The sequence below is a fragment of the Pristiophorus japonicus genome, chromosome 18 (assembly GCF_044704955.1).
Source record: "Pristiophorus japonicus isolate sPriJap1 chromosome 18, sPriJap1.hap1, whole genome shotgun sequence".
In the NCBI taxonomy this organism is placed as follows: domain Eukaryota; kingdom Metazoa; phylum Chordata; class Chondrichthyes; family Pristiophoridae; genus Pristiophorus; species Pristiophorus japonicus.
In genome coordinates, this window is record NC_091994.1 from 13,461,006 (window position 1) to 13,474,914 (window position 13,909).

Genomic DNA, 13,909 nt, shown 5'->3' on the forward strand with positions numbered 1-13,909 from the left:
ATGGGACACCACGTCCTCAGCTAAAGGGAAACATTGGTTTATCATGACGTTGGTTTGCCATTGGACGCAAAGAAGTGGAAGAAGAAAATAATCACAATACATCATTGTGCAAACAATATTAGGATATTCAATTGAAATGCATCTTTCCTCTTGCTGCAGTAAATACTTTCTCCTGTGAATTTAGCCAATATGAATTATATTTACATTCAGTGCAAAGGGCGCTCTGAACCAAAGCAATATTTACATTGACCTTATTCTTGCAATTTGGTAACTTAGAATGCCAATGGATAAAATAAATGCTAAATTTCCCCCAAAGGGCAAGAACCATTTGTTCTTTCAGACCACCTTAAATATGGCTGCTGGAAAGGGGGCGGGGGGAAGACCCAGTATACACCTTTCATTAAATGAAAGGCCCAAGAGCAGCTAGAATTCAATCATGGTACTTGTGCTCCAATAAAAGCAAAGGGTGATGATAGACCAGAATGCAATACTTTTGGTTTATCAGAAGCCATGTCTGGTTTTGTTACATACAGACACTTCAGGCAACGGTTTAGGTCTTGTATCAGCTCTCACGAGGCTCTTGCCGTTACATAGTGTCTGCAAGACTAAAGCAAGAAACATAATTAAAAAGAAACATTAATGCAAATTATAAAGAAAGCATTGCTTAAATCTACCTAGCCCCAATTATGTACACCAGGGACACGAGGGGATTTTCATATCACCACACTTGACATAGCAAATATACAGTTATTTAAGATAGGTCAATCAGGTATGATTGGTATAGATTTTACTTGTCCCCTCATGTGGACTTAATATTGAACTTTTACCTGAAGTAGATTTCGGAAACAGATACATTGTGATGAACATATGTCGCTAAAGATGGCAACCCTTTTAATAACCATTCCCTTAAATCACTGTTCAACAGCTAGTTAATCGTTAATGAAAATATTACTCCATGAAGAGACCACCAGCCAGCTTGCCTCTATGCAAGGTCACATGACAGTTGGTACCATAATGTAGCTATTCTTATCACTGAACAGGCAGAAATCCGCTACTCTGTGGAGCTTGTATTATGTTGCCCAAAACAAAAAGCAGCTGTGTGGTACAGACGAGATAAAAAACATTTTCCATTTGCAGGATGATGAGCCACTTTATAACTTTTGGCCAAGCTATACTGTTGAAACGTTACATTGTGGTTTGCTTTGCCACAACCGAGTCCCATTCTGCAACACCTCTATTCTCGTGGGCCAGAATGTACTGCTGGAGTTCAGGCTCAGAGTGGTTCTACTGATTAGATTGCACTGCTGACCATGAGATTTCCTGCATTTACTTCAAGTACAAGACACTCATCTAAATATTTAATTAAAATGAACATGCATGTTATTTTAAACAGGTTGCAACATGAACATATTCTTAAAAACTCAATTCAGTGTCAAGTTCTATTACTGTTAAAACTGCTGGCATCACATGGCAAATAATCAGTACAAACTATAACAAGGCAGCCAAGCCTGGAGCCATCGAGACCCTATGCTCTGGAATTCCTTCTCTAAACCACTCTACATCCCTCTTCTCCTTTAAGATCCTCCTCTTTGACCAAGCTTTGGGTCACCCCCAATGTTTCCTTCTTTGACTTGGGGTTCATTTTTGTCTGTTTATGTTTTTACAATGTGCGTTGGGACATTTTTCTACATTAAAGGTGGCACTACATAAATGCAAGTTGTTGTTACACTACATTGTGGAATGACTGGACACTCTGGACCCATAATCCTCCATATGTTCCAGTCTCAATCAGTTGTGCCGCTGAAATGAGAGGCACCCTATACAAGGAGAAACACCAAACGGACAGCTATCCTCAGGCAACCTGGGATCCTGTTTCAGAGTAGCTTTAGCATCGACGTGGAAACAAGCTGCCCAGCCACAGGAGCTTTGCGTAACAGGCAGAGAATCTCAACGATTCAGTATTAATCCAAAACCATTAGTTTATTAAAAGTATACTAATCTATCAATGCTGCACATACCTAGCTGTCATTCTTTACCCAATTTACCAGAATGTCTTCATTCCAGTCAGTTGTACAATTATGACATTGAGTTATAGTTCTAAATATCATTAGATACAAAGGGTCCCAGCCGAGGTGAAATCTCAGGTTTAATGTTTGCTACAAGCTGGAATGAGACATTAGCATTTTGATTGACAATACATTTTTAGGGTGGTGGGGAATGTGTCTCATCAGGTCCTGCAATTTTCAAGCTACGTTAAAGTACATAAGCTATTTTTGGAAAAGCCCAATTTTGAGTGACAACAGTATCTAAAAGGATGTGGCCCATACCACAAACACACTGCTGTGCAAACATGCAAGATTTGATGTCAACAGCCACATCATTGATTTTCTACCAGACAGTTTTAAAAAAGTATTAACACTTCAAACCCTAACAATAAGCAAGCCTATCGAGTAAATATAATCTTTTACATAATTTGTGACAGGCACAGGTGCTATGAAAAATAAATTAGCATCATGTTACCGGACCCAAACAGATATCCTCATTATACAGGAAGCTTGGTGCCAAAACAAATTCTAACTCAACTGCATGCATTAAAAACTCTACAAAAGTTATTCCCATCTTTCCTGATGACTCAAATGGTAAAATGCATCAAGTGTGGCACTGATTCTTACAGATCAGGAAGTGGTTCAATTCTTGGCCTGCATTGAATTAACTGATCTTGGCCGAGACAACATTGGGGGAGCACTACAATTAGCATCGGCGTCTCATCAGGAAAGAGGAATTTTAAAAAGCGTACCTTTGCGTGACTGAGCAAGAACAGCATTTGGCTCGATTGAAATATTCCAAATAGTTGAACAGTCTGCCGACACGGAGCAGCAAGGCTGACACACGATAAGGAGTCAGGTAGATGCAAATACAGAGGCTGGCTGCTGGCACACACATCCGTACCCAAATGAGTTAATGCTTGGAGATGAGAACATTTACTGGTACGGTGGAGTGGGAGAAAGAGGATGAGATGGCAGCACTTAATGACTAATCCCTAAAACACTCATTACTTTAGAATACCTGGAGAATTGCAATTGTGCAGATTTGAGATGTGTATTGAAAGCTACTTATTGGTTTTTCAGCATCAATTCAGACGTGAAGTACACAAATTCCCTGTTACTTCACTGCAACATACAGTGCATTGAGGAGTGGTCTGTGCTCCTCTAATTCTGCCCTCTTGAGCAACCCCGATTATAACCACTCAACCATTGGTGGCCATGCCTTCTGTTGCCTAGGCCTGAAGCTCTGGAATGCCCTGTCTAAACTTCTCTGCCTCTCTTTCCTCCTTCAAGACACCACTTAAAACCTACCTCTTTGACCAAGCTTTTAGTCACCTGCCCCAATTTCTCCTTATGTGGCTCGGTGTCAAATTTTGTTTCTCATAGTACTCCTGTGAAGCGCCTTGGGACATCTCACTACATTAAAGGCGCTATATAAATACAACTTGCTGTTGGTCAATCAGCAGTAGCTAAGTTATAGGAAAAGAGTACAGTATCAGTGTTTCTTTTGGCAACACACAGTTCTTTGTGACCATTTCAACATGCAGACATGGGATCATCTCCAAATGAGTGCTGAAATATACAAATAGGAGGTGTCCTGACAGCTCAGGAATTACAAACTTCATTGTTCAGAACAGGTGTAAAAGGCCAAGTGCAACCAAGATAAGAGGCTCATCATAATCATTTAAAAACAGATTCTACAAAAGCAGATACTGGGGAGGGACAAAGACTTATCTTCTACTTTTCCCTCCACCAAAAATAAACCTCCTCGACACTCAAACTGCCCAGGAATACACTTAAGCATCAACAAAACTTTCCCAAGGATGTCACCCTGCTAGTGAGTGAAGAGAACAGTACATCAGACAATACACGAGTATCATTATACAGAATGTTCACAGTTCTCCATTCCTCAGTAGTGCCCTACTGACCTTCCCTCGTCATACATTCTGCTGCATCCAGAGCTTTCGAACTGAGGTTATTAACAACACTGTCCACTGTGCCATGATGTTTGAGGAAGAGAGGGCGGACAATCCGATTGTAGATCATCTGAGATCCATTCCATACGACCGGCGCCATGCACCAGAGCAGGAAAATACACTGCAGGAAAACAAATTCCCCAACATGTTAGCCACTACCCTAAAGTCATCAAAAACAGTAGAGGCTGCAAAAGCATCAAATCAGACCAAGTTTAAACATTCGTTGCAGCATGCAAAATAGTGATTTTCATTTACAGAAGATAAGGACATTCTGCAAAGTGGAATTAGTAGTGCTAAAAGATGATGCTTAGATTAACAGTAAAGAATGTGATAGAATATGTTACCATCATCACCAGGCCTAAGATTTGAGAGCAATCACTAGGTCATCTGATCTTTTACGTACCTTTCCAGCATAATAAAAAGGGAACCAATAGAGGAAGATGTCAGAGAAGAATTCAGCAACGCTGAATATCCCGTATACCACCCAGTACGTCAACCACTTTGTGTCATCCTCTTTATTTGTACTTTCTATAGCTTTGATTCTGAAGGAGGAGAAAGAATATTTTGAAAAAACACATTATACTGCCACTGAAAAGGTTCATACCAACCTTGCCAAAATGTGGCCCGTTGGGCAGGCCACATTGTCCACATGCCCAACACAAGACTCCCAAAGCAAGCGTTCTACTCTGAACTCCTACATGGCAAGCGAGCCCCAGATGGGGCGAGGAAACATTTCAAGGAGACCCTCAAAGCCTCCTGGATAAAGTGCAACATCTCCACCTGGGAGTCCCTGGCCAAAGACCACCCTAAGTGGAGGAAGAGCATCCAGGAGGGCACTGAGCACCTAGGGTCTCGTCGCCGAGAGCATGCAGAAAACAAGCGCAGGCAGCGGAAGGAGCGTGCGGCAAACCAGTCTTCCCACCCACCCTTTCCTTCAACGGCTGTCTGTCCCACCTGTGACAGAGACCATAATTCCCATTTGGACTGTACAGTCACCTGAGAACTCACTGAGTGGAAGCAAGTCTTCCTCTATTTCAAGGACTGCCTATGATGAACAATATCTCAAACTATTTTAAAATCCACACTGTACTGTGCTCTTTAAATGGAAGTGATGCAGCAGAATAAATAAGGATGTCATGTCAATTACCATAATGCCCATCAGCTGGAGACAGGTGCAGATAAATCATGAATTTCATGTTTTATATGCCGACTAAAAGGTTTAATTATTATTTAATACAGATTAGAGTAGGTAATAGTGAAAATATTTAAATGCGTTTATAATGGCTTTGGAACATAAACTTGAAATAACTCTGCAGCAATGTTCCCTGTAGGCTGCATTATATTCTGTGCGTCTTGTTTCTTTCAATGCGTGGTCTCTTTCTGCTTATGCGCGGTATTTCCGATGCAAGAGCTCTTGACCGGTCTGCACGGGACCTTGCAGATTACTGCATGGCCCCACATGCACGCAGCTTGGAGGGAACATTGCTCTGCAATCCATTTGGCTGGTCTCAAATACTACTTCAATCTCTATCTAATTCTCCCTTATGTTTTCCCACATCATCTGCTTCTACTGCCTTCCTTGAAAATCTGTTACTCACATTCACCACTCTCTGCAAAAAAAATGAATGAATTGAAACCATGCACGATCACTGCTTAATATTTCATACGCTAGTAATTTCTCTGAGGGAAGAGCCGACGTTGAGTAGGATTAATAAACGGCTTGTTCTCCAATTTGAGTTATTGTAGGCATACTGTAAGAATGGACCTCTCCCTTTCCTTATCAGTCATATGCAAGCCAGCCAAACATGCACTAATCAGTGATATCTACAGGCATCATTCTGCCCACCAATGCCAAAGAAAGCGAGCACTGCATGACAAGGAGGGTGGGGGGCGATCATCACAGATGAAGGCATACAAAATATACCAGAGGTGAATTTTATTTAGACTAGCACTTTTTTGTAAAGCAGAACTCTGAATCATTTTACTTTCAGCTCAGCCACAAACACTTCAATTCAATCCATCAAAAAGCATTAAAATTAGACAGACCACCAAAAGCTTTTCAAAAAACTTACATCATGTGCTCACAATTGGCAAGTTTACTGATGGCAAATTAATAAAATGTTCGTGGTCTTACTGTTTTTCTTTCCTTTACTTAATGGGCAGAATTTTCCCAATTATTAGTAAAAACTCAAACGCATTGTGCCAAATGATTACCGTGAGCAACCCAACAGATTACTGGTAAATCAACCTTTGGAGGTATGCACATCAGCTGTACAAAGACATACAATTCTGCAGCTATAAATGGATTATAGAAAATGGACCAGTTACATTTCATACGTTATCAGTTTTTGATGTTCTTATTTGGTCATGTTTAGTGGCCCTTCAATAGAAGCGTCACTGTGGACTCTTGGCTTTTAAAAAAAAAGGGAGGTAGGCAATAATATTGTAATAATCCGACCCTTTCCCATTATTGGTGAATCGAGTTGCGTCAAACCCGACCTGTTCATTGCCACTTTGGAAACAGAATCAAGGTTGCTCCAGATAAATGGGAACAAATGCAGAGTGTGCGCAGAGTTTAGATAAGCCTCCAGGGCCGTTGAAGAGCATGGGGGTCACTCGAAGCAGAATGCATATAAAAAGGTAAGCACACAGAAATAAATTAACATAAACCAGATTTTTAAAACTTCAGATGTCATATATTCTAGCTATGTACGCAGCTGCAAACCAAGTTTCACGTGGTGTTTGGACTGGAATGGAGAATTGAGAGCTTAGATAATGCTGAGGTAGTGAAGTTGATGCACTCAGAACTGTAATTACCAAGAGTTCCACTGGAAAAAAAGGTCACTTATCTAGTTAGATTTATGCAGGTTATAGTTCCTAGCGCATCTAATATTAAATTATCCAAGTTTCAAGTGTGGCAAAAATGTTTTTATTTTCTTTTAACACTAGCTGATCATGCATCATGCAACTATGGGACATGTTTGGGTCTATGATTTGTGATGTGCAACTGATCACAGGTACATGAAGGCAGAGTATAAACCACTACGTCCGTTCCCCCCCCCCCCCCACCCCGTGAAGAGGGGGGAGGGAGAGAAATAATTGGGAAAGTGAACATAGCTCACTTGGCAACCTTGGAGCAGCAGAAGCCTGCATCAAGTATCCGACTATCATGCTTGCTCTGGCTGCTGCAAAGCCCAGGGAGACAAGAGTGTGGGAAAGAGACAAGATACTGTTGAGAAGTTTTTTTTAAATCCCCAAAAGGGAATACAGTGAAACTTGTGAATTCTGGACACCTATGTATTGACTTGTGTGTGCCACTGTGGCTGGCACGCTTGCCTCAGACTCAGAAGGTTGCGGGTTCAAGTCCCACTCCAGGGACTTGAGCACATAAAATATAGACTGACACTCCAGGTACCGTCTTTCGGATGAGATGTTAAAAACCGAGGCCCCGTCTGCCTTCTCAGGTGGATATAAAAGATCCCATGGCACTATTTCGAAGAGCAGGTGAGTTATCCCCAGTGTCCTGGCCAATATTTAATCCTCAATCAACATTAAAAAAAAAAGTTAATCTGGTCATTATCACATTGCTGTGTGTGGAAGCTTGCTGTACGCAAGTTGGCTGCCGCGTTTGACATTACACCAGTGACTACACCCCAAAAGTACTTCATTGGCTATAAAGCGCTTTGAGACGCCCAATGGTTGTGAAAAGCGCTATAGAAATGCAAGTCTTTCTTTTATCTACAATAGCCCAAATCTATGGTAGCTTCCAGCATGCTTGTTCTTTTAAATAGAAAGAGGATGCGGTGCCATTGAGAAAACATCAATTAGATGTGCAAATTAGACATCTGTATTACATTCCTATACATTTTAAAATGATCCAATGCCTTACGATCATGAAGTTTGGTTCAAATTTAAAAGACATGTTTAAGGCTTTGATGTGTTGGCTTGTGAACAGACAGCAGTAAATTAAAATATCTTTCCACTTAGTTTTAGAAATTCAGTTTTGACATCTCATTTCACTTCAGAGTGATTATGGTCTGGATCAAGCTTAGTCATCTGTATTGGCAGCCTTTATAACTGAATTTTCAGAGAAAAAAAAAGCAACCCAGGTTCTTTGCATAGTGACCAGAGCCAACACTCCCTTTTGCAATGCACCAGATGTTTGACAATCTACTCACCCCTCAACTCAAGTAGCTTGGGTGGTGATTATAGTGCAAGCTTTAAAAATAATAAGCAATGCTGTTAAAGGAAGATTTTTTGTGTATATAAACGCTCGAGGGGAAGGAAAGAGAATGGAGTTGGAGATGAAATGTGGAAAGAAAGCTGGCAATATAGGTTACAAAACACATCAAGAGACAGATTTTACAGAGCAAGGTCATACTTACGAAAAGTAAGCTGGGTATAAAAAACCAATCAAATTGCACAATAGGGATGCTCCATAGCCAAACACAAGGTACAGGCCAAGGAAGGATAAGGAACCTGGAAGAAAGTGGTATACAAAGACCAATGAGATCACTATCAACAGTAGCTTTTAATTGAATTCACTTTGTGCACAGCTATAAACCAGTAACACATTTAGAGGACATCTGAAGTTATACCTTCACATAACTAAACCAAAAAGGCACATTTATGCAAACATCTGTTGCAGGAGTTTTAAAAATATATATCAATCAATGTACCCTCAGTTCTCCTGTAGGACAGGTAAACTGTTTCATATTTAATATTCTAATAATCCCACTGGATCATGAAAGCTCATTAGTGGTCATGCAATGTGTGGAACTACAGCAACATAGTATGCAGTTCCCCCAATCTGATTGGCCTATACACATTCAAGTGGGATTATACTTATTTTTGGTGAATATTGAGGCAAGGGATACTAGAAGATTTGGAGGCCTTTTCATTTTGGATACCCAGTGTCAGCATTAAACACTTAAAAGGGAAAGTTTTGCTCAGAGCAGCTCTACTGCAACAGCAAACGTTAAAAAAAAAATGTACTTGGGATGTGGGTAATGCCAGAGAGGCCACATTTATTGCCCGCTGTGCTTGCCCAGAGAAGTTTGTGACAGGATTTCTCGCAGAATTGCTGTAATGCTTATGGCGATGGTGCTTCCATGTTGGCATTGGGAATTTCAGGATTTTGACCCAGCGACAATGAAGGAATGGCGATGTTAAGTCCAAGATAAGATGGTGTGGAACTTGCAGATGATATGTTCCCACAACATTGCTGCTCTTCTTGGGGGGTAGAGGTCACAGGGCAGGAAGGTGCTATCAAAGTAATCTTGCGTGTTGCTGCAGTGCAGATCGCACATACCAGGCCCTCAAATCTGCCACCAAGCTCATGGTCTACAAAGCTGTAGTAATACCCGCCCTCCTGTATGGCTCAGAAACATGGACCATGTACATTAGACACCTCAAGTCGCTGGAGAAATACCACCAACGATGCCTCCACAAGATTCTACAAATCCCCTTGGAGGACAGACGCACCAACATTAGCATCCTTGACCAGACCAACATCTCCAGCATTGAAGCACTGACCACACTGGATCAGCTCCGCTGGGCAGGCCACATTGTTCGCATGTCTGACATGAGACTCCCAAAGCAAGCGCTCTACTCTGAACTCCTTCTCAGCAAACGAGCCAAATGTTAGGCAGAGGAAACATTAAAAGGACACCCTCAAAGCATCCCTGATAAAGTGCAACATTCCCACTGACACCTGGAAGTTCCTGACCAAAGATCGCCCTAAGTGGAGGAAGTGCATCTGAGAGGGCGTTGAGCACCTCGAGTCTCATTGCCGACAGCATGCAGAAATCAAGCGCAGGCAGTGGAAAGAACATGCGGCAAACTTGTCCCACCCACCCTTTCCCTCAATGACCATCTGTCCTACCTGTGACGGGGACTGTGGTTCTCGTATTGTACAGCCACCTAAGGAAGCAAGTCTTTCTCGATTCCAAGGGACTGCCTATGATGATGAGGGGTCAGAGGGCAGGAAGGTGCTACCAAATAACCTTCCAAGTTGCTGCAGTGTAGATCACACATACTGCAGCCACAGAGAGCGAGTGGTGGAGGGGGTGAATATATAGAACCCAATGGAATGGGTACCGGTCAAACAAACATTCTGCCCTGTCGAGCTGGAGTGCTGTTTCAGACGCACCGATCCAGCCAAGTGGCGAGTCTACCCAACATTGCAGACTTGAGCCTTGTTGATAGTGGAGAGGCTTTGAATGGTCAGGGCTTGGAGGTGAATCACTCATTAGAGTCCACAGGCTTTATTCTGCTCCTGTAGGCAGTGTGGCTGGTTCAGTTCAGGTCACTGGTGACCCCAAAGAGGTTGATGGCGAGTGACTTGGAAATGGTGGTGTGACTGAAGGTCAATGGGACGTGGCTGGGCTTTTTCTTAAGATGGTCATTATCTGTCACTTACCTTCTGCAAATATTATTTGCTACTCGTCCGCCCATCTGGATGTTATCCAAATCCTGTTGGCATGGATAATTATCGGAGAAGTTGCAAATGCAGCTAAACACTGGAATCATCAGCGAACAGTCACATTTCTACCCTTATGATGGAGGGAACATAGTTAATGATGTAGCTGAAGATAGTTGGCTGATGATACTACCCTGAGGATTCCTGCAGAGATCAATGTTCCCTTTAAACTGTGCAACCCTGCAGCTGTCTGGAGTTCCCGCCCAAGCTGCTTGTCGTTCAAAACCAATTTGAATGGGCCAAGTAACCCCCAAAAAATTAAAAAAGAGAACATTGGCTATGATAACTGGTCTCTAACATCCACAACTATTTTCCTGTGTCAGGTATGACTCCAACTATTGGAGGGTTTTCTCTTTGATCCCCATTGACTTCCAGTTTTACTAGGGCTCCTTTGTCCCACAATCAGTCCTATGTTGGCTTGATGTCAAGGACAGCTACTCTCACCTCTCCTCTGGTGCCCATGTCTGAATCAAGGCTATAATGAGGTCCGGAACAGATTGACTCTGGCATTGAAGAGTGTTTAATTTCACACTGCAGCTATCTGGCAGCTTCTGCATACAAAAATCATCAATTTAGTGCATGTGGGAACTTTGTCACGGGTATTTAAAACTTACCTTGTGCAGATATTGCAACTGACAAAAGATGTTCAGTCTGAATTGTATCTGTACTCTGGTTGTTGACTTAAAGCTGGTGCCAATCACCCACCACACCCCCAAGAAAAACAGATATTTGAAAATATATACAAATAGCACTCCATTGCCAAAGGCCCGAATTATGGGACAAAGCTCCTTTATCCAGTCACATGGCCACTAGTCAGTCAATTTCCAAATGAATATTTTGCAGCCAAAGAAAATCAGCATAAGCAATTTTATACAATATAAAACAGAAAATGCTGTAAATACTCAGCAGGTCAGGCAACATATGTGGAGAAAGAAACGGAGTTAATCTTCTGCCAAAGGTCATCGACCTGAAACGTTAACTCTGTTTCTCTCGCCACAGATGCTGCCTGATCTGCTGAGTATTTCCAGAATTGTGTTTTGTTTTCAGATTTCCAGCACCCGCAGTATTTTGCTTAAGAAATGTTATGTGTTTTTTTTGCTTTAGTCACATGGCATGTGGATGTTACACATACGGCAAGAGCCCTCCTCCATTACCAATCATGTGCCAGAGAGAAATGGCTTAGAATTCCATTATGTAAACAGCACAACTTCCTTGAACTAACTGCCTGTGTGTTTTATTTGCATAATCGAGGGATCAATACATCACAAATTCAAGCATGTGAAGCTCCAGCGGTTTATAAAATCTTTGCAGCCTTGAGATTGTGTTACAAATGAAAGTCCATTGTTTCAAGTATATTGTTGGAAAAAATGAGCAAAGCTGTTCTATTCAACCATACACAACATGCACAAGGATCCCTGGGGATATGATAGCGAAAGACGAAGGAATGACTGGCAGATGGCCTTGTATGGATTTTTAAGTCAGTATTTACAGATGAATCAGAACAGTCATCCACATAGAGGGTTTATCACCAAGTGCAATGCGAAAAAAAATTATAGATATAGAAATCATGTCAAAGAAGTGATAAGACCAAGGAAAGAAATTCCACAAAATCCACCACAAGAAAGCAGTCGGAGCTGCCCAAAAAACCGCTAAGATTATTAAATTAATGCCGGTGAGAAATTGGTGACAAAAAAGGAAAAAATTTCACCCGGTGGGAAAAATGGGTTTTACATGCAGATTCTCAGCAGTAAACGCCATCCTGGGCAAATTGGGCAGTACTTGCTCAAAATTTAGTCAGAGGCTGCAGGTTGGGACTAGGGAGGGGAGAAAACAAAATATTTTTCCAAAAAATAAAAATCAGAACACAATTGAACCCTTTTCCATTTAAAATCATTTTTTAAAAAACTTTAACTTACTTTTTTCGCAGGGCGTCATACCTACCACCCAGCTCAGACTGCTTTCTTGTGGGTGTTTTTTTTTCTCTACTCACCTACGGGTCTCCACTGTGACCAAACTTGGGCGGTTTTTCAGCAGTGCACGCCAGCAGTCCGCTGCCCAGCAGTATGTTGAGACCGCCAGCGGAACTCAGGAAATTACCACAGGTTGGTTTTCTGCTGAAACCGGGCAGAAATGGTGCTGAATTTCTAGCCCATAGGACTTTAAAAGAAAACAAGGCACCTGGTCTCGATTGACTTAAAGAAGGTAGCAAAGTAAACTCAGTCACATCTCAGCAGATACTTGGAGAATCATTAAATATGAGAGCTGTGCTAGGGGACTGGAGAGCGGTAAAAGTAATGCTAAATTATAGCAAGGAACAGAAGGGACCTCTAAGCATCACATTAGAAAATATTCTGGAAAAAGAATTAGGAGAAAAGTAGAATGATAAAAACAAATTAAAATTTCACAGGTGATATATCTTGTTTGACAAAACTGCTCGAGCCCTTTAATAATAGAACAGATAAGTGGGTCTCCAATTAACTATATCTAGGCTTTAGAAAAGATTTTCAAAAAATATGATGCAAGACAATACTTTGCAAAGTAGTAAGGAATGAGGGTAACATTTGAAGCAGATAACCAACTGGTTGAAGTAGTAAATATGAAAAAACTTGTATCTATATAGCCCTTTTAACCACCTCAGGAAGTCCCAAAGTGCTGTACAGCCAATGAAGTGTAGTCACTGATGTAATGCAGGAAATGCAGCAGCCAATTTGCAAAACAGTAAGCTCCTACAAACAACAATGAGATAATGACCAGATAATTTGTTTTAGTGATGCTGGTTGAGGATAAATATTGGCCAGGACACCGGGGAGAACTTCCATGCTCTTCTTCGAAATAGCACCATGGGATCTTACATCCACACAGGGGCAGCGGCTTAACGCGACATCCGAAAGATGGCACCTGACAGTGTCGCACTCCCTCAGCATCACACTGGAGTGTCAGCCTAGATTTTGTGCTCAAGTCTCCAAAGCAGGTCTTGAACCCACAACCTTCTAACTCAGAGCCAAGAGTGCTACCCACTGAGCCACAGCTGACGTATGAAGGATATTTATTAATGGAGCAGCATTAGATGGAAAGAGGTAACTAACAGAGTACCGCAAAAATCACTTTTGGCGTCCGTGTTGTTTTTGATTAATAGTAATCGTTAAACTTGGAGAATTTTAATAATTATACCATACTGGGAGGGAATGCAAACAGTGGGGACCATGTAGAGCAGTTGATCGGAACAGGTTGGGTGATTGAGTCAAAAGGTTGGAAATGCTGTTTAATGCAGAGAAATGCAAAGTCAAGCTGGGGTTGGGGAAAAACAATGGGAGTACATCAAAAATGGAACAGTCTGCAGGAAAGGGATAATAAGGAATCTTGCAGTTTTAATGATAAACATCCTTAAACTGTCAGCATAATCTGCA

General features: G+C 41.6%; 1 protein-coding gene across 4 annotated transcripts in view; it reads right to left on the reverse strand.

Annotated features, from left to right (window-relative positions):
• Window positions 1–13,909, reverse strand: part of reep6 (receptor accessory protein 6) — a 35,777-nt gene that overhangs the window by 6,490 nt on the left and 15,378 nt on the right. For 2 of the 4 annotated variants that reach the window (XM_070859669.1, XM_070859670.1), the window contains exons 2-5: window positions 8,407–8,500; window positions 4,425–4,563; window positions 3,974–4,142; window positions 532–605 (exon numbers count right to left, since the gene is read on the reverse strand). In XM_070859669.1, the coding sequence (XP_070715770.1) occupies window positions 532–605; window positions 3,974–4,142; window positions 4,425–4,563; window positions 8,407–8,500 (476 nt within the window). The remainder of the gene's footprint in view (window positions 1–531; window positions 606–3,973; window positions 4,143–4,424; window positions 4,564–8,406; window positions 8,501–13,909) is intronic. The other 2 variants (XM_070859671.1, XM_070859668.1) reach the window with 1 other exon arrangement.